The sequence below is a fragment of the Lycium ferocissimum genome, chromosome 10 (assembly GCF_029784015.1).
Source record: "Lycium ferocissimum isolate CSIRO_LF1 chromosome 10, AGI_CSIRO_Lferr_CH_V1, whole genome shotgun sequence".
Lineage (NCBI taxonomy): Eukaryota > Viridiplantae > Streptophyta > Magnoliopsida > Solanales > Solanaceae > Lycium > Lycium ferocissimum.
The window spans coordinates 32,537,234-32,558,607 of NC_081351.1; the positions used below are offsets into that span (position 1 = coordinate 32,537,234).

Below are 21,374 nucleotides of genomic sequence, written 5' to 3' on the forward strand. Positions count from 1 at the left end.
CATATTTTAAGTTACTCCCTCCGAATCAAAAAGAGTGTCCATTTAGCCATTTGCACACCCTTTAAGAAAAAGAAAAGAAAAACAAAAAACACACCCCTTAAGAAAATGCTAAATCCTAGACAAAAATAGATAATTTAACTAGATTACCCCTAATTAAATAGGTGTTAGGATTTGGTCACTTAATAAGGGCAAATTTGAAAAAATAAAGTTAATTGTTTCGTGATTTGGTAAGTGGATACTCTTTTTGAACAAAAAAATAAAGGCTAAGCGGACACTCTTTTTGATCCAGAGGGAGTATTAACTTACGTAATGGGCGTTTGAGGACACCCACAAAAGTTTTTTAAAGTTTGAACAAGTATCTACTCGGAACAATTTATTATGTGTTAAGTGCTCAATTGAAACAGACCGAGGCCATAATTCGAATGTCTAAATGAAAATATATTGACAAGTTTATATATTCCGCCAAAATAACTTGTTACAAACAACTAAAACACAGTAATATGTTATATTTGGAATTTGAAAATGTGTATCTTTATCACCAAATAATCATTTATCAACAATTGTAACAGCCGATGTCTCTATAATGGTTATGGTTTAAGGACAAAAATTTTGTTTACTATTCTAGCTTCGACAAACTTCGTCATTAATTGGAATTTCTTTGGAAAATTATAGTAAAATTTTGAGCAGAAAGATTTTAAGTAAGGGAATATTCTTAATGAAACTTTATGGTGAAATTTTAAAACATTTGCGAGATCCAAATCAACGGTATAGTAGTCAAAGCACTTTGTCTGAATAGAAAATTAAGCCAAGCTCTCTTCTAAATTAGTTTATTTACTGAAAGGCTTAAATCTAGTCAAATTTGTCAAGAAAGCTAATCAAAGTAAAATAAGTTCTACCTTTTTATCGCGGTTATACGGAAGAAAGATAAAATTTGATGTTATTCAAACTCTTGATAATGTGATTCAAATTGTAATCCGTTGATTAATGAAAGCAAGCAAAATTGCTAGGTAACTTAAGCTTATTTTGCCAAGTTTTAGGAAGTTAAAAGTGTTTATTTAAACAAATGGTTATTTTTTTGAGTGGAGGATTTTGACTAAATTTTTAGGGAAAAAAGTGTCTTTGCGTAGCAGAAAAAGTTATTTTTTAAAAGCTGAAAAAGTTAGACTTTTCCCATCAACACTTTTGGAAGCTTAGTCAAAAATAATTTTCAAAAAAACAATTTTGATTAAAAAAACACTTTACAAAAATAAGAACTTTTAGAAGTTTGAAACTATAAAGAACGTAATGTCCGATTATTCAATTCAACAACTTTATAAAGTCACACACACATCCATATACTAGAAATTTCATTTTTACATATAAGAAATCAAAAATAATATACAAAAAATCTGAAAAATATATCATTTTCTTTTTGTTTTTTAAATTTGTAAGTGGTTATTGGAGACCCATTTCCTCGAAATTATGTGTATTGCTGTAAAAGACGAGAAACGCATTAATTACTCCATGTAAAATTAGAAAGACCATTCCCTGTTAAGGAAATTATGCCTTGAGTCAAACCAATTCAGCATCATCCATTTTATTCTCTTGTTCACATCTGAATTATTATGGGATTGATAATTCTAGTACGTTATTTACCCCCTTCTCGGAAGCTAACTAATAACTTCCTATATACGAGTTTCAACACTTCTTCATATATATAATTTTTGAAAAAAAAAAAAAGGAATATGACAATTGATAAATAATACTCCTATGATTTTCAATGATCAAAAAGAGAAAAAAAGAAAATGAAATTTTACGCGTTTAAAGTGCATCCCACAAGCATTGAACGTGATGCGTTTATTGGTCGTTTCATTTGCAAATAGCCATCACATAATATGTTATTTCAAATTGAATAATTCGACTTTAATACTCGGTTACATGATTTTTATGTCTTATATAAATTTAATTTTAATTGTGTATCTCTTTTATGAGAATTTTTTATTTACATGTAAACTTATTTGAAGATTACACACGAGAGCGTGACAAGAGAGGGTTCAGATGAGCAAGACTTTCCACCTTCAATCCAAAGCTTTTGAATTCAAGTAACCAAGGGAGCGAAAAGCGGGAGATCCTGGGGGGGGGGGGGGGTAAAAAAAAAAAAAACGTGAGAGAGATATTTGTAGGGCCATTTTCTTCTGAACACGAGAAATCTTTAAGGAGAATACTTATCGCTATCAAAAGTGTTAAATATACAATTTAATTTCAACATATCACAGGACATATTTTAGATCATAAGATTCAAAGGATATTTTGATACATTACATACATATGTAGTTTAAGATTTCAAAATTCAAAAATTTCATTACTTATTAAATTTAGTGCTCAACCAAATTAAGACACATAAATTGAAATTGATGGAGCAAGACACGACTTACGAGGAACAGAAGAAACTAGAAAGTCACGATGATATAATATTTTTGGTCTCTTCTAACGTCAAAATTTATTTTATAATTGTATCCCTTTTGTGGAAAATATTTTCAATTTATTGTATAATAATATATTGGAATGGCTAGCTTTTTAAAATGAGTTTCTCAATTTTGAATGATTAATTTTGATAAGTGAAAATTATTTTCAATCACAATATTTTAACTTTTTCGTCTAATTCCTTCCTCGAATATGCTATTCCTCGAGTGCAGCAAGTAATAATAATTCATAAGAATACTCCTATTGGTTCTTAATAATAACCATAGTTGGCAGTAAAGATTAATCCCATATCACTAATTAATTGCGGAAACATGTGTACAAGTGGGACCAGAAGCAATCTGTTTGTATTCCTTTTAAATTCTAATTCAAACGTGGTTGAGATGTGGAGTTTAAGACTATATGAGCAGAATATTCTACAAACTGTTTTTGTTCACATCGAATACTAATTCAAACAATTAGCAGATTCTTTCTTTAAACTGTGTCAGATTACAACATAGTATTAAAAGAAAAGCTTAAACATTATAAATTTCACCAAAACTCCTAGTGAGCTATAGAAAAAATTAATTTCGTTATGCCAGTTCAAACCAAGTTTTAATTGAATTACTATTAGGTCTTACCGTAAATTGTGAAAACCTATCTCGGACCAGTGACTTTGACAAGATAACTAAAAAATTATGTTGACAGAAGATGACAAAAAAATTAGAACAGATATCATCGCACACCCATTTTGAAAGACTAAAAAAAAGGTTAAGAAAAACTAAAAAAAGTTATTATCCAATGCAAACAATAATAGGAAACATTTCTATTTGTATCTCTCAATCTCATCTGAGATTTTATTGATAAAAGCTCAAACAAGTATTGCTAGGAGGTTTATGTATTTCTTACATGCAAATCATAATAAGCATAGGCGCGTAAAATATACATTATAAGAAAGTTCATGTTATGAAATGTCAACATTTTAGTTTGATGTTCTAGATGCACAAATACAAGGAGTATATAATGATTAAATGATATTAAATTATATTTTTATTATGTTGTAACTTGTAACTGGAAAGAATGGCTTAGAAGAAAATGACTTGGAGGCATAACCAAGAAAATAAACGACATAACACACGTACACAAATGTTATGGTATTAAGGTCACAAGTTTCAAAAGTTTCATAACCACATAAATAGGAGTATAATTTATTGCAAACTACAGATTCCAAAAGTCTTTATTTTGTTCTTAAACTCCGTGTTAATTCAAATTATACGTCACTTAAATTAGAACAAAGTGACTACCACAATATTAATATCTTCACCGTATGGCATATGATAAGTATAACACTAATTATTTTATTGTGTGGTGATAAAAGCTTCTCAATGAGAGTAAAATGATAATTGATAAGTATAACTTTGATTATTTGCAAGTTTATAAGTCTGTCAATTTTCTTAAAACGGATTACAGAATAAACATAAAATAAAATATAGAGAATATTTGCAATTAATGACTTAAGATTCGAAACATTATATTCTTAGTGGGAAGGGGAGTTAAATTAGATTTAATTAGATGGAGAGTTATATTATATATAGTTAGATATAAGAGTTAAATGGCACCCTTAAAATTTTTAATTTAAAGATAGCAAGTTATTGCATGCTTAAATATTAGAAGTATTCTCTCTCCCACTGGTTCAATAGTAACACAATTTTTGATATGGTATTCATAATCCATCAAGAATACAATTTCACTTAATTGCTTGGCGTAGACCTAGATCTGCACATAACGACTATAGTCACAAATTGAATTAGTAAATAAAAATTCTCACATCTAACAAATTGAATTTTAAATAAGACGTCATATAATACAATATGAATAAAGAATTCCATTAAACTTACGTAACAACTAACACCAGATCCATATGTTAGTTATTTAAATTTGTGATTATGCGCAATATTGAGATGACAATAATCTGCGTCAGGGCGGAAGTACATTTGACGAATAGTGATTAGCTGAAGCTTTAACAACTTCGTCGAAATATTATACTTGTTGAGAAAATTACTACAATATTAATATTGAGCATGAATAAAAATAGTAACAATGTCAAATCAAACATTGCATCATAGCTAGCCACGCCGTGATAGTTATTTCGATATTATTAAGATATAAATCATTTGCTTCCATGGCACCTTCAAATAATTGCCGAGTTGAAACTCGACATATATGGAGTAAACTCAACTAATTTCTTAAGGAAGGGGTTTGTATGTAAAGTGCTCAATATTTTCTCATCTTTGTAAGTGAGATTTTTATCTCTCACATAAAATAAGGAAGAAGTTGTGAAAAGGGACCCACAAGAAATTCCTGAATTGATTAGAGTAAATTTCACTTAACCCCCTCACAGTTTGAACAATAAACCCTCGGAATTAAATTTTTTAATGGTGTAATTATTTTCATATCAATATTACAACTAGTTGTCAACTAAACATCAAATAATACATTGTGATATAAATTAAAGATATTACTTATACATATTAAACTTTAAACACTCCTAGTAAATTCTCGATTCACTACTAATTATCTGTGCTCCATCAATAAATAATCACTTCTATTTTAACAAAACATTTAGGTGAATTATTTTGAAAATAGTATTATCACCTTCGACTTATAATTTAACCATTGTTCCCTTATTTGAATCAACTCAAATACTAGTAGTAGTATACTACTCGTATTAGTATTACTTATGTGGAAAAAAAAAAAAAACTTTTTGAAGTCAAAATAAACAAAGGTGCAAACCAGACGCCGCGTCTGTTAAATAATCGCACACTATAACCGAGATTATTTCCTTATATTGCATGCAGATTTTGTGTAACAGTATTTCTCTTCTTCTCTAACTCTTCACTCTCCTCCCATATTTATCTCTTTCCATCCATATATTGACACATAAAATTAATAGTCCTTAATTTTTCTATATTACCCAAAATCCCCCTAAAAATCTTCCAACCCAATAAAAATCGCCTATTTATAGGATCAAGAAGTCTGCTAAAACCCTTGTAAGTCCACCCCACTCTACCAAATCTCTCAAACGGCGATGGAGAGAAATCCTTATAACTCCGTTAACCCGGAAAACAACTCTGGTATGCCTGAAAATAACAACTCCGTTAACCCATCTCACCGTAACTACAGCTTTACAGAGTTTCATCCAAGAAACAACAACAACATTCATCATACCTCTCTTGAATCTTCTTTCTCCCGTTTATCTGTTAACGGTGATCATCATCATCACCTGCAACAAACGCCGTCGTTTCGTACTTCTTCTAATAACCGTGATTCTTTGTTGATGGGCCGTTTGAGAGCTCAATACACTGCTGATTATTGTCAAGGTTTAATCCGGGCCCACCAGAATGGGGCCCACCAGAATCTGAATCTTGTGGGCCCAACACACAACAACATTCTCCTAAGAATGTTGAATCTACAACCATGGCCACAACAACAACAACAACAACTATATACTGAAGATGATGATTACTTGAGATGTAACTATGACGTGTCAAATCCTGGTTTTCCTCACTTGCAGAACACGTCACCATTATTGCCTAGGGAACCCACTGCTCAGTTCCAAATTTTACCATGTTTAAAGGATTATAACCATTTTGAACATGTAGTTTCGTCCAATTTTGTACCAAGAAATCTGAATTTTAGGGGACCCAATGCAAAGGTGAATCAAGAATTGGCTAGCTGGAATGAGCAAATTGATTTAATGGGTAGTAATAGTGATTTGAGAGGAAAAGTGGTTAATGCTGCAAAGGATCAACATGGGAGTAAAATGTTGCAGGCTAATCTTGAGAAAGGGAATAATGAAGAAATTGAAATTGTACTTAGTGAGGTGGTTGAGTATGTTGGTGATTTGATGAAGAATCAGTCTGGTAGTTATGTTATTCAAAAGCTTTTTGTTGTGTGTAACGAGGAGCAAAGGACAACTATTATTCAAGCAATTACAAGAAATAGCCATCAGTTTATTGGTATTTGTTTCAGCCAACATGGGTATGTGTGATTAAATTAATATTCTTTTTTATTTAAATTGCAAAGGTATGTAAGTTTTTTGTTTTGTTTATTACAATGTGTGTTACCAGGGCTAGAGCAATGCAGAAATTGTTGGACAACCTTAGTACTCCACAGCAAAGATCATTGATATTATCTGCTATAACTCCTGTTGCTGTTGCATTGGCTAATGATCAAAGTGGTCAACACGTGATACAATATTGTGTCAAGACATTCTCTATTGAGTACACCAGGGTAAACAAATTATAATACTCTGCTGCTATCATAATATATGTGATTGGAACTGTCTTTTTCTTCCTGTGTGCCCCACCTTTCATTAAATTATTGGTGTTGAAGTTTGTTGTTGACTTGTTTAATAAAGAAAGAGTTAAAAAGTTTTGATTTTTGTTCTCATTCAGTTGTGGGTACACAAGAGAATGTACTAGGTCCTGTATAATAACTTCTAGTGTTATTTAGCAGGTGAAAAGCGCAAAGACGTTGGGGCTTTAAGCACAAAGCGCAAATAAAGTGTAGGCCTTAATGAAGAAGGGGCAATTAGGGGGGAAAATACAAATTTGTATGTGTAGTCCAATACTAATAATTATAAGCATGACTAAAAAATATATGGACAAAACAAATTGACAAAATATGTTTAGTGTCGACTCTATAGAATTACGCTCATTGGCAAGGAAAAATATGCCTTAGTGTCTTGATGACGATACTCAAGTGCCTATTAAGCGAGGCGAGGCGATCAACATGTTCTGCGCAGCGCTTCAGGGCTTAAGCGCGCTTTAGTTCAACACTGCATTTAGTATAAAACAATTCCTTGTTTCAACTTGTTGTCTGTACTAACTTTGGTACTACTTCATCTTAAAACTGAGAAGTTCATTTGGTCTTTCTGCCATGTTTACACGTAAATGGATAAAGATGAAGGTTGTAGTTGTGCGTTTGGCGAGCATATGAACTGGTATTCTGAGTTAGGATATTGTATGAATTATGAAATAAATATTGTGGCTCCTTCTCCTATCGATATAGTTTTAAATAAATTTTTATTTTTATTTTTTAAGTGTATACATACGTGAGTCTATGTATGTATATATTAAATTCGAGTACGCAGCGAGTTTTGCTGAGCCTGCTTCATTTGTTTTAGACAACTGCTATTTGTATATAATGTCAATGACTAAATGAAGGAATTTCCTTGAACATTAGGACAGAGTTGCAAAGTTTTGGTGCCATCAGCTTTTGTTGTAGAAGACCCAACTAGTTTCATTGCTCAGAATAATGAAGCCCTTTAATGGACTGTGATGAATGGTTTTTATATTTATACTTGTTTACCTCTACTCTTAATGCTTGCCTAGAACCTTTCAGGAAGACAATCCTCTAAGGTAACCCTAGAGGATGATGACATGCATACACTTGTAGAACTTTTTTATATTTCATATTACTCCTTATACAAAAGTTATAGGAGTTAACCAAAAATTAAGATTATGAATATGCATGATAGATGAAGATTTAACACATAATGTTAAAGTAGGATGGTTGAAATAGAGGAGTGTCACAAGAGTAATTTTGATGTACAAATTAGTGCACCATCTTAGCGTTGATTCTCCATCATTATATTTATTTACTGATCGAGAAAATATGGATCCGCGTTAATACATGATTGCACAAGATTACAGATGATCATAACTGAGAGTTCTCAAACAACACACAGGGGTCTTTTGGTTCAAAACACGATTATGCCAGAAATATAACCCCAGAATTATAAGCAGGATACACAATCCCACCTTAAGATAATCCCATGATTTTTGCATAAATTATATCCTGGTTTTAGCTAATACTTACAACCTAACACTTGACAAATTTAATCCCAAATTTTATGATGAGATAACTCCCCTAATCCTTGTACCCAAATGGCCCTATAGAGGATAAAGTGAAGGAAGGTTGCTTGATATGGTTTAGCCATGTTTTATGTAGACTTCCATATGCACCAGTGTTCCTTAGATGCGACAATACGATAGTTGAGATTAGATGTATCACGTGGAAGACAGGTTAAATTAGTCTACAACTCGAATCAATATGGATTTAGATAAGAGCCTAATACAATGGAAGAATACATATAAGTGATACCAACAGTTGTTGGCTTAATTGTTGTTGTTTCACTTTAAATTATTGTTTATTAGGAATCTTACCTTTATTTCCTCATTGAGATAAGTATGAATTTATCGGAAAGAGTCTCTCTATTTCCCAAGGTTGGGATAAGGTCTGCGTACACTCTAGCCTCCCCAGACCCCACTTGTGGGATTACACTAGGTATGTTGTTGCTGTTGTTGTTGTTGAGATAAGTATGAATTTATAGTTCCCAAAAACTTAATTTGCCTTGAATTATCTAGTAATGGAATGATATTGACCTGAATAGAGCTTAGTGGCTGCAGAGTGTCCATGTAGCCCACTCCTAATAATTTGAGATTAGGAGTTAGTTGATTGATTGATTGTGTACTGATGAACCCGCTAAATTTACTGTTTGTTAGATACCAATAAAATGTCACATGAGAGTTGTGATTTATAAGATATAAACTTGATAGAGATGAAATGATAAATCTATGTAAGTGGAAAAGCCTGTGAAGAAAGAAAAGTTTACATATATAATATTGCTTCAAAGAAGCAGTAGGCATAATACAATGAAAATTCTTGTTGTTTCCAGTAAATGAAATTACACTAGTTTCTGTTTTAATCACTCCTTTTCCTCATCTTCATATTCCTTTTCTTTTTTGAGTTATTCATCTGCATATTTGGGTACTTGCTAAGCGCAAGTTTTCTAGATTACAAGTATTTATGCTCCATTACTTTGTGCAAGTGACTTTGAGACAATCAAATTTATCGCTTTAGGTTGAATATGTCATTTCAAGGCACAGTGCTGCTCTCCAAGTCTCTTTGCAAGTTCGTGTTATGCACAACTTCCTCAAGATTAGCCTTTCTTCTTTTCTTGCTTTCCTATATTGTTCCTAGGATGTAAGTTATAGATATGCTTTATTCATATTATTGCCGAATATTGCTTACAATCAATCTCATGTCCCTCTAAGGTGCTAGGTGTTTCCCCTGTCTCCTGCCTCTGCCATTAGCTAGACTAGTGCTTCTGTTTAACTATCTCACATATGAAGTGCTTATTGCAGCATCTTCTCAATGAAATTGCAAATAACTGCTTTGCAATTGCAACCCAAAAAAGCGGGTGCTGTGTGCTGCAGTCATGCGTAGAGTCCGCTCGTGGAGAACTCCGAGATCGCCTGATAACTGAGATATTAACAAATGCAGTGCAGCTATCAGAAGATCAATACGGGTATGACTCATTTTCTTTTTTCTTGTGCTTATGTAATGTGTGAATGTCAAGTTGCTATATAGGTCTAATTGCTTTTAAACGTTCCATTTCATCTAGCAACTATGTGGTGCAACATCTTGTGGGACTGAAGTTACCAAGAGTTACAGAAACTTTACTGGATAGGCTTCAAGGAAACTTTGTGACTCTCTCATGCAATAAGTATGCTAGTAATGTTGTTGAGAAAATTATCCTCGAGTCAGGAGAAGAGCACTCCACGAGAATTATTTCCGAGTTGCTCAGAAGCTCAAGTGCTTCAATGCTACTGGTGGACCCTTATGGTAACTTTGTCATCCAGACAGCACTGCAAATTGCAAAGGTAAGTTTACTTCACTAAATTCCTTGGTCTATAAGCCTGCTTATCTTTTAATGAGCCACCTGGAGGTGCTAATTCAGCTTGGATTAAAACAACCTTCTAGGGGTACGACAATTATGAGCTATTTAAACTTTTAATATTGCAGAAGATATTATGGAGGGAAACCGCAACTGGAAAAAGAGCTAATTCAATTTGTATTGATGACACTTCTAGAATTTAGATTGATGATGTATGTCCAATTTTGTGTTTCAGTAGATGGATTAAAAATACTAATTATGCAGGTCATATTATTATGGTATAGATGTTCTTATGTATGAGGATAATCAAATATCTCTTTGGTCTATTATATATTCAAGAAATTCGAAAGTTGTGGCAAGCTATGATGTTTAAGTTCCTCCCGGTAGTATATTTCTGAGTAGCCCTTTGACTTATATTTTAAAACAAACTTCTGTTGAAGCATTTTATATTATTTCCGCTTTTGAAATATTTGATATCAACTAGCTTACCATAACCTATCTTTAGCTTCTTTTGCTTATTAGACCTCCGTGTCACTCGAACATTGTTGATATTGATTCTAAATTTTTTTGTTTAGAATCTACATTGTGAGTTATTATAACATGTACATTTTGTTAATTCGACTGAGCAGGGCCATGTCTTCAATGCTCTCTGTAACCTAATCAGCTTGAATTCTCCATCAATGCAAAGTAACCTTTACGGGAAGAAGATCCTTGATCGGTTGTTTAGCAAGAAGGACCCTCTACATTGTACAAGATTTTACAAGCGACAGGTATAAGTTAACTCGAGAGTAGTTGACACCACTACTGTGCCTTCATTCTTTTGATTTGTCTGATGGAATTTCGGGTTTAGTAGCATCCATCTAGTATCTATTGTTCTCTCTTATGTTGTTTGTTTTCTATGTAAGTTAAAGATCTGAACTTGTAGGAGCATAAAGCTGAGTATGCAAGCGAACCTCAATGTGTACTGTATATTTTTGGTTGTCTTGTTGGTTGTTATATCATAATATAGGGCATGTAGACAATATTTGTTGAATAAGTAATCTTATAATGTTTGTTTTATATGAAGGGTAACTATTGCTTAATGTGATTGCAGTTTTACGAATATATCTCCTACAGCTCTCACCCTTTTACTTGCCCAAATTGGGTAAAATACCTCAGATGCATTCTATTTCTGCAACTCATCAAACTATTTTAAAAACTTTTTTGGAGATCATGGTGAGGGATTTTTTAATTACATAGGGGGCTGAAGGGGGATGGTGTAAACTATACTCATACCTATTATGTAAGAGACTCTAGCTGGTATCACTAGAGTGCTAAGTCTATATCCTTCCCTCGAAAAAATGTACTTAGTGAAAGAACTAGATCAAGCTGTTTGTGGTTTCATCAGTTAGATTTGAAAATATTCAGAATTAGACTAAGAGGCATACAGTGTCACGGTAAATGCTTACCCGCACCTCGACTGCCTGAAATGAAAGGAGAATCCATCCCAGAAGTCACGTCTTTCGGTACAAGAATTGAAGTGAAGTAGATGTATATATTTGCACAGATCAGTCACCAGGTCTTTCTTGATTGTAACGAGCCTTAGAACTAGTATTTGTCTTCTATGGTTGTTCATTTTCTGAGTTTTCTCTCATATCCCTAACAACCACATGGAACATTAAATACTCAATACGACAGCATGTCTGACGTAGTACAAAGAAAATAGATGCTATCCCACGGCTGAGGTGGAGGCAGAGTAAAGTACGGGTTTGACATAAACCCAATGCAAAATTTACTAGTTATACTAATTCAGATTCACGTCGAATATTATATCTATTAAGACGTTGGTCGTCATCTCTTTCACTACATTAGCTAATTCCTACTTTTATCATATCAAATTATCTATCATGCTTCTCTTTCACACACCCATTAAGAAAACATTAGTTAGAAAGGATTTTTCCCTTTTTTACCTCATTTATTTCTTAAAATATAGTCTCTCTTCATTAAATATTTATTCTGCTCCACTATTAAGGAAAAATTGAAAAATAATATTTTTGTCTTCAACTTCTAAAATAAAAAATAATTTGAGATTATAGTTTTAGAAATCACAGAGAGAGGAGACAGAGGGAGTATTTCATAACGTGTAGTAGTGATCGAAAGAGATGACTGGATCTAAGCTAAGTAAATTGCAAATAATTCATAAACATTCAAAATCCCAGTACATTTAATAATATGTAAAAATTCAATAGATAGAAACAGAGCAGGCAATCACAAAAGGGAGTTCAAAAGAAGAACCCCGTTTATTTATTGGTAAAAGTATTTATTTTGACTAATTTTCACACTATATAGTATGACTTTAACACACCTAGAAAACTTATAGTATTTAAAGACCAGATTTGACCACATAGAAAATTGGGACACATAAATTTCAAGGGCATTTAGGCTTGCCCTTAGAGTTCTTCTTGTCCCTGTAGCAAGGGCACTCATGCTTGTTCCCATAAGTTCCAGAAGGCACACACTTGCATTCTTCACAACAAATCCCACAATACTTCAAGCATCTGTCTGTTAATCCTGCCTTTGAGCACCTTTGCTTGCACTTTGAATCACAATAGCCTTTCAAAAAAGAACACAACCCCAACTCATTATTAGAGCATAGAACTTAAAACATTTAAAAAAAGGAGTAGAAAAAAAACACATGAGGGTGCGGCTTGATGGTGAATGAACTAGGTTGATAATTATGAGATTTCAAGTTTAATTCTTAGCGAGGGCAAAAACACTAGGTGTTTTCTTTGCGATATGTCCAAGCTTTGCTGGACAGAATTATTTGATACTGTGCATCCCGATAAAATAAATTGAACCCGAACACCACAGTTAGTAGAAAAAACAGGGTGAAGCTTTTATATAGTTTTTGTATATCCAACTTTAATTTTAAACCGTGAGTTGAGCTAATTCAATTTAAGCTTCAAGATTAATCAAATTTTCCACATAAATTGAAAGAGGAAGAAGTAGGTGTTGTCTTTCCATATCTCCACGCTTTGGTGGACAGAATTACCCGATACCTGCGTCTGTATAAAAGTGCCACTTGTTTTTCCTAGTTTCACTGGAAACATTTCCTCATTTCTAAGAACTTGTTTTTCTAGAGAAAATATATTTAAATTTTTTTACTATCCAAACAATGCAATATTTTCTGGAAGAGTTTCTTACTTACCAAACACACCCTAAGAAAAAAAAAGGGGTTGAAACTCTTAGATGATGGAGAAATTGGTACTTACTTGAACCAGCCATTGAGGTTTGAATGAGAGAAGGGGTAAGAACAAGAGTGACCAAAAGCAGAGTTGCTAAAAGCAGCTTCATCTTTCTGAGCTGAAAATTCAAGAAAAGTATACAAGTGGTGAATTGAAGCACTGCTGGCTCGTTCTTAGGGGGAATATATAGCTAGGAGAAAAGTTGGTGGTCCACTATAAATGTGTTTTCTAACTAATTAAGTAAACACTTGTCCGACAAAACAGAAAGAAAAAAAGAAAAAAAAGCTTATTACTCACCTCTGATACTCAATAAACGAATGATACATAAAACCTAATCAATATATGACATATATCATTTTGTATGAATTGTTATTAACTAATCATAATTTACCAATACATATAATAAATTAATGAAATTTGATGTAAACACTAAACGGGAACAAGTTATTTTTGAAATTCAAACTGCCAAGTGTGTATTACCATGCGCTTAAAAATTTGGGTAAGAGAAACTTGGACTAGGACTTGGATGGAGATTATATTGAATTTACATCAGACATTTGCTTTGGGCAATTTGCAGGATTGCCCTTCGCTGGAGGTAGTCTTTAATTTTTACCCCTCAAAATGGTGGTTTTTAAATTTTTCAAGCCGAGAGGCGAGAATTTGCGTAAGGCGGCGAAATTTTCGTCTTCTGGCAAGTATGCCCAAATAGGCAAATATGCAACCTTTGCAAAATTCCGCCTCGCGATTTTTTTTTTTTTTTTTAAGTAGCCGGGGTTCGAACCCACAACCTCAGGGTGTTAGGCGAGGGACAATACTTAAAGACCACCAATTTGAAGGACAAAAATTAAAGGCCACCCCAAATGAAGGGCAATCCGCGCAAAAAAAAAAAAGATTTGCTTTTACATATCTTATTTGAAATTTAGCCAATTATTTAAAGTATAGATTTAGCCTGTAAAGGGGAACTTCACACAACTACTGATGATACTTTTTCTTCCTCCTCAATTGAGCTCCTCATTTTTCAATACCAAATCAGAGTGGCTTTGGTTACACATTTTTTTCCTTCAATTTGAAGTTTTGTTCCAATGTATAGTTGCTCTTGACGCCAAAATAGTAAAGTTACTGTACTAGGTATACTGACATTAGGAGAAAAGTAAAACCAAAAGAGAAATATTAAACATAAAATAACCAGTAAAATTTGAATAAATTCAGATATGATCACATCTCCACATTGTGTTTATCCTATTTTACTATGGATAATCAAGATAAATTAGCATAACAGTAATTAGGGAAACCATCATGCAACGAGAGCATTGTTTTTCGATGATTTTACCGTATACGGCATGATTAAATGTCAACTATAGATATAACTTCAAACTTCAGACTTTGGTAATCTACAACTTCTAATCTAAAGAGTCGTAATGTGAAAACGTCCAATCTAAAAATCTGAAATTTGAAACTGTCAAACTTAAATTCATTAGCACATAATTATACGGCACATATACTTTAATACAAAATTAACTAGTTACATGGCACATATGAGGATCCTACTGTTGCTACCCTTTTTACTAACGAAGGACGCGGATTGAGTTGTTTGTTGGATGTTGATTGCATTTAAAGTCGGTTGAACCAATTAAAATAATCACGCGGTTACACTAAAATTTAGGCTTTTGTCCTTTTCGTCTTCAGTACTATGTTTGGCATATCTGCAAGCTGGCTATTAAGGTTTGATCGATTTTTAATGGTTCTAGACCCACAAGAAAAAAAAAAAGGGATCTATTTATATTTGGGAAGAAAATTACAGGCAGATACACAAAAATGTGTAGTACGCAACAACAATTCGTAAAGCTTTTCTTTGTTGGTAAAAGAAATGACATATCAAGAATGGAGTTGTTTTTGTGAGGTGACATGACATGTATAATTGCTAAAGTGCTCTATGAAAAATTGAGCAAGTTTTACCCAACTTCTCTCTCTTTTTATTTTTAACTTCATCAAAATATTTTTCCAAACGCCTAATTAACTACTTGAACATTCAACCAAAAAAATTATGATAATGATTGAGTGTTTCAGGATATTATTAAGCTCATCTGAAAACTCCGACACTGATCTTACAAACCAAAACAGGATAAGGTGTATCCTCTAATTGCAAAATTATAAGGAAACGTGGTGACTCTTTTTAGAAAAAAACAGACGTATTGTAACTTTGCTTTCTTGATTGGAAATTATAGTGACATGATAATATTTTGCGTTTATTGTTTTATGATCTACATCGGTTTTATGTGACACGTCGAGAACTATCAAAAGTAGTACTGCTTAAAATACACGAGCGGTGCGAGAAGCACATGCTAATGTGGCTCATGGACATGGTTTGAAATCAAATCATGGTTTCAAACCATGATTTTAAATCATGTTTGGACATGCAATTTGGATGTCTTAAGTTATATTTTTTCTTATAGATATAAAAATCTCACAAGTTGTGAAAACTATCAAAACATTCTCAATTTCTTATCAATCTTGCAAAGCGAAGATCATAGTTCATACAAAATTAATCGCTTACCTATTGAAGGCTTTTAAAAAATATACATTGCTAATTGATCAAACTTTAGTTCAATAAAAATGAAAACTTAACATGAATAGTAATGAGGTTGGTAGACATAAATAAAGGTTGGTGGAAATTAATGAGGTTGGTAAATGATTGGTGGGAGTAATTGTTAAAGATATCTATTAATTTATGGGTCTTTTTTTACAAAATATAAACTTATGGGTCAAATTTTTTATTTAAATTTTTTGAAAACATGGTTAGAAAAACTCAAATCATGCCTTTTTGGATGATTTGGGATTTAATCGCGATTTGAAATAAATCAGATGAAATCGTGTCCAAACTTATTTGGTTTAAATCTCATGGTTTAAACCATGTCACGTCCAAACGTCTACTTAGTGTTCAACAAAGAAATTTGAGGTCTAATATTTCAATTTTGCTGGCAAAATAATATAAGTTGTATTTTTTCATCTAGCTAAGCTTTGATATGAGTATGTATATACTGTTATACTGATGAGAGATGATAAATATTAAAACATAATTAAGATATGCATAAAATGTTAAAAAAATAAATTTTATAAAATAACCGATTGAATTTATTAATAACACCCTTAGATGTGCGCAAATTTGCCAAATCGATCTATGGATGACAATTTGAACTATAAATGGTGTACTACTACATATCTTTTGCAAAGATTTCGGACCCATATTCCATGTTACCTCTATGACTTGTCGTTTGTTGATAATTACGTGTAATAGTGATTCTTTTTCCTTCCCCATCATGATGTTTTGTTCAAAAAATTAAAAGCATGGACAGATGTGTGGTTGCATTGCATGGGCACCTCGTCCTAAGATGTTTTAATGGTTTTAGATCTTTCTAGACTCAGAAAAGAACCAGGCACCTAACAAGGTAATGATTTCTTTATTTGTTTCTTTTTTCTTTCTGTAAAGTAACGAAACACATCTGGTGTTGCATGCTAAGCAAAGTGAAGTGGTCGGCCTGGCTTTATTGCAGATACATTCGTGCAATTCACGTGATATGTTCTGTTCTTTTCTCTAGAAATTGTCTATACTAGCCAATGAACAGATGCAACGTACTGTATTGTGTTTTACAACTCTGTTTTTACAAGATTAGTTGGAGATTAAAGATGCTTACTTGAATATAGTTTGAACTCAAGTGGAGGTTACTCAAATTTTAAATTAGTATTAGCAGGGAAGCAGAAATTCGATGTTAAAAAATGTTCGAGATTTCTATATATACGTAGTAAATTTTGTATTTATACATTATAATTTTTTGATAAATGATATTTAATTGACCATTCTTCACCGGCCGTAAGTCGGGTATTAACAGTAAAGTCTGTCTTTTTGTTAATTAGAGTAATACGCTCTGTTTGAATGTGTATGAGTTAAATTTTGAAAGTTAACAAGTTTTTAACTTTTTTGGCCAGAAATTTTTTATATGCCTTTTAAATATTTTAAGTTGTGATTTATATAGTACTTTTTACGTAGTTTTCAAATATATAAATTTTATTTCACAAAACTTTAAGTTTTATGTCTAAATTCACGGTCAAAAATTTAGAAGCTTGAATCTCAAAATTTTAATTGTGTCACATAAATTAGGACAGAAATAGTACTTGTTTAACCTTTTCTAGCTTGCTTGCGAAGGCTTGGATCAAGTATTAGTTACTTAGTACTTATTTATTTCCGTAAATTAACGGAGAAAAGATTAAAAGGAAAAGCTTAAATCTTAAAGTTGGTGTACATATGCTTCTCTTTGGATTTCATGTTTGATTAAATTTCAAGATTAAAAACTTCTTTCTTTTACATTTAGTCTATTTTATCTGTTTGCTTGTGTGTGCTTTTATCTGTTCATCTCTCGTTGTGCTACATTTGCAAGTTACGTTTTACTATTCCTTACTGTATATTTATTTTATTTAACCAAAAGGGAGCATAAATAATTACAGATGTGAGACGTGGAAAGGAACGATGTACATGCATAAGGAGTATATATAATGAATTAGTAACCGTGATTATGCATATTAAAGTTGGGGTTTCACACTTTGGAATTTGAGATGTGTCGGTGCCCAGATCTTTATGCTTCCTGAAGTTTGTCCTATTTTGGACAGAGATTGTTTCCCTTTAATGTTATAGTCGTATTGATTACTATGTTTCCTATATTAACTTTTGTTAGTTCCATATTGGTTTGTAACTTATTGTCACTATCATGCTGAGAGGTCTGAAACTGACCTGACCTGTATATTAATAAGCAAAATATTGTTACAAGCAAGGGAATAAACAAAACTATCTAAGCAAAAAAATGGGCTCGAAGTACAAATTTGGGGATGATCTAACAATTGATAATAATTGTCAAATTATCAGAGTTAAAACTAATTAAATTAAAAAATATAGATTACAACTAAATTCGGTCAAAGGTTGCTTGTGTTAAGATGTGTTGAACAAATTGCGCAATCATGAATTCATGATCAAATATGTGTAAAATTTATTCAGATCAAAATGGATTGAGTCAACAAAATTCGAACTGATGTGACGGATTACATATTTATTATTCAAAATTGACATCCCTGCCACATATCAATTGCATTATCTCCACCAAACAACCTTAAATATGCATCAGGTTAGGAGGGTTTTATAGTATTTCTTGGGAAAGAGTTAAGAAAGTAAGAAACCAAGCCAACGTCAGTGGAGTCGGATTCATTCCCAAATCCTGTGGATATACCAGTATATTTGGGCCTCAAAAGGCCCATGCTATACATATTGGGTCATTGGTTCTTTAATCCTTATTTTGTGTTGGTTTTTAATTTTTGGCCCTCATATCAAACAATTTTTTCGCAACGCATAAGTTTACATTTTCGCATTATAATATCCTACAAGTTATGTCCCGTACGACTCTTGACTAAACATTAATTCAATTGCTAAAGGATAAAAATTAAAGACCAGTCCATTTGACGGCTATTCGTGCAATTTCTTCATACATCTTCTATTAAGATCCTTGATGCGTTGAACGATGGAAAGCTTGATAGCATTTTCCTATTTCTTTTCTTAATGATGATGGCATTCACCAGCAAAGATGACAATCCTTGTTGGGCTGGAATTGGACGACCACCTTTTGATAGCCTGTGATCGGGCTGGGCTCTATTCAATTCTGTTTGACCTATCCTTATGTGAATACAGTCACACAGATCCGTTTAGTATTTTAAGATGGGAAACTTACATAAATAGCTACCTTTTATTGGCTTCTAACTAGATATAACTATAAAATACAAAATTACCAAACATAGCTACTTTTCTTTAAAAAACGCGTGTATTTCTGTTTTTTTGAAATATAGAGAAATACAGTAAACACGCTCCAGTGAAATCAGGAACTATTTATGGAACATATTTTTTGAAATACACGAAAATACAAAATCAGGTTGAGTAAAAATAGGATATATTTTTTTAACAGATTCTTCTTTTTCTTTTTAAATGGTAAGTTAAATTAAATCAACCATATTTCACGCATTCCATGTGTACTCACGAATCTCTCTCAACTTTTATCACAATCAAAACTTTTTGAATTCAAAAACCACTAAAGATCTGAAAACTTTCAAATATAGAAAAATATACGCTGGAATACAATGAAATATGGTTGATTGTTTAAGAAATATAAAGTTGTAGTATGCGTATATACAATGGAATACAATGAAATATATCAGAAACTATTTCATAAATTAGAAATACAAAATGCGAAATACATTGAAATCAAATAAAATACAAAAATCGTGAAAACAAAGTGGAGTAAAAATAGGCTCTACAAAAAAAAAAAAAAAAAAAAGATAAATACATTTAAATATACTAAATAATATCATTGAAAAATTAGATATACCGTTTGTTGATACATACGTAAATATCTTTGAAACATTTTATCAAACATTTAGTGGGCATTAAGTCCACAACTCTCATCAATGGTGTTTCTACAACAACCTATTCTCTTGCTCCTAGATGATGCTATAATATCATATCGCTATAATCAATACTATTCTTCATCACTCATAAGATAAACAACACCACATGATTAGCAAACATAAGAAGGATTTTCCTCTTATTTCGCCTATCCATGGAGATTTAGCAAACGAATTGTTACGGGCCGAGCTTCGGCCATTGGCTGAAGATCCTCCGCTGCTTTTCTTGTTGCCACTGGTGTATTTTTGCTTGGAGTATCAATATCTCCCATTAAAATGGAGAGTTAGAACTTGTTGAAGATACTCTAACAATGGCTGAAAATAAATATAAAAAAATTGAATGAAAAGTGAAGGAAAAGACGATGAAATTTATGACCAATTGAAGAGAAGTACAACAAATAACATAACGAAAATTAGTTACCTATAAAGATTGGGTAACTGATAAGGAAGAAGAAGAAATCGTGGTAATTATGGTGAAGAATAATGGGAGTAAAATACGTTGTGAATTAAAGATGTGACGTAAAAATATTTGGAAAAAAAAAAGAGATGTAAGAACCGGGAGAGAGGTACCTTATTTTTGCGAAATAATCGCAGCTTACAAAACAAGTTATAGATGGTAATTTGATAAATAATTAAGCTACCAAAAATAATTTTAAAAAAAGCTCGCTATTACTAATAAATAAGTCTTAGAGGTAGTAATGAGCTGTAACTTTTGCTTTTAAGATAGTGACAATCCATTTTTCACTGGATCCATATATACGTCAAAACTTTTCCAAAGAATTCGAAATAAAGCACCCTCTATATGTTGAAGTGAAAGAGACCACCAGAATCATTCTATTTTACTTAGTTGTATCTGACAACTAAACTTTGTTTGGCCACATAAAACTTATTCTAAATATAATACATACTAGCATTCTAACCGGAACTAGATGTAGTCACGTTTTAATCTAACACCACAAGCTATGGCCAAAGAATACAAGCCATGCCCATGGCATTTACACTCGGAACATGAAATTAATCACTTAGAAGATACCACGATGTGGTATCATGAAATAACACCAAATATGGATGTGTTTGCCATGAATTAAGATTAAGATGAAGATAGATGCACATCCACCAATCACCATGGCCCATGGGTGTTACCATTTCCAAAAAGTTTGAATTTGGTTGGGCTAAACTTTTAAAGATAAAGAAAGAAAAAAGAAAAAAATATCACTTGGAAGATTATTTTCAGCTCACCGTAAAACAAGTAGATTAAGAATGTAGAATTAGTGAATATGAAATTATAATTAGCTTGAAGAAAAAATGTTACTAGATATATTTTTATCTTTAAATAGTGAATTCAGATATTTAAGCTCGATGTAGAAAGCAATAAGCTCAATTGACCCTACCGTATATACACATTTAATTTGCATTGAAGGAACCTGCATCCCAAATTTATAGTTGTATTTTGGTAAAGCTCCAAAACATGA

At 32.2% G+C, this 21,374-nt stretch overlaps 2 protein-coding genes across 2 annotated transcripts; one reads left to right on the forward strand and one right to left on the reverse strand.

The window, feature by feature from the left end:
- The first annotated feature begins 5,085 nt into the window (after nt 1-5,085).
- Nucleotides 5,086-11,270, forward strand: LOC132033445 (pumilio homolog 15-like). Its single transcript, XM_059423422.1, has 5 exons — nt 5,086-6,480; nt 6,570-6,732; nt 9,651-9,814; nt 9,911-10,169; nt 10,813-11,270. Exons 1-5 carry the CDS (start codon nt 5,528-5,530, stop codon nt 10,957-10,959), a joined length of 1,686 nt encoding a protein of 561 aa, XP_059279405.1. The 5' UTR covers nt 5,086-5,527; the 3' UTR covers nt 10,960-11,270.
- Nucleotides 11,271-12,430: 1,160 nt separating this feature from the next.
- On the reverse strand, nt 12,431-13,593 carry LOC132033447 (snakin-1). Its single transcript, XM_059423423.1, has 2 exons — nt 13,435-13,593; nt 12,431-12,775 (listed from the first exon to the last, which is right to left on the reverse strand). The coding sequence occupies exons 1-2, from the start codon at nt 13,514-13,516 to the stop codon at nt 12,591-12,593; spliced, it is 267 nt and encodes an 88-aa protein (XP_059279406.1). The 5' UTR covers nt 13,517-13,593; the 3' UTR covers nt 12,431-12,590.
- Nucleotides 13,594-21,374: the final 7,781 nt, after the last annotated feature.

Excerpts from the sequence above, each read along its gene's own strand:
- LOC132033445 (XM_059423422.1), top strand. The coding sequence starts at position 5,528 with ATGGAGAGAAATCCTTATAACTCCGTTAACCCGGAAAACAACTCTGGT. Across the intron at positions 6,481-6,569 it reads ATTTGTTTCAGCCAACATGG|GGCTAGAGCAATGCAGAAAT; the intron begins GTATGTGTGATT and ends GTGTGTTACCAG. Across the intron at positions 10,170-10,812 it reads CAGCACTGCAAATTGCAAAG|GGCCATGTCTTCAATGCTCT; the intron begins GTAAGTTTACTT and ends TCGACTGAGCAG.
- LOC132033447 (XM_059423423.1), bottom strand. The coding sequence starts at position 13,516 with ATGAAGCTGCTTTTAGCAACTCTGCTTTTGGTCACTCTTGTTCTTACC. Across the intron at positions 12,776-13,434 it reads AACCTCAATGGCTGGTTCAA|GCTATTGTGATTCAAAGTGC; the intron begins GTAAGTACCAAT and ends CTTTTTTGAAAG.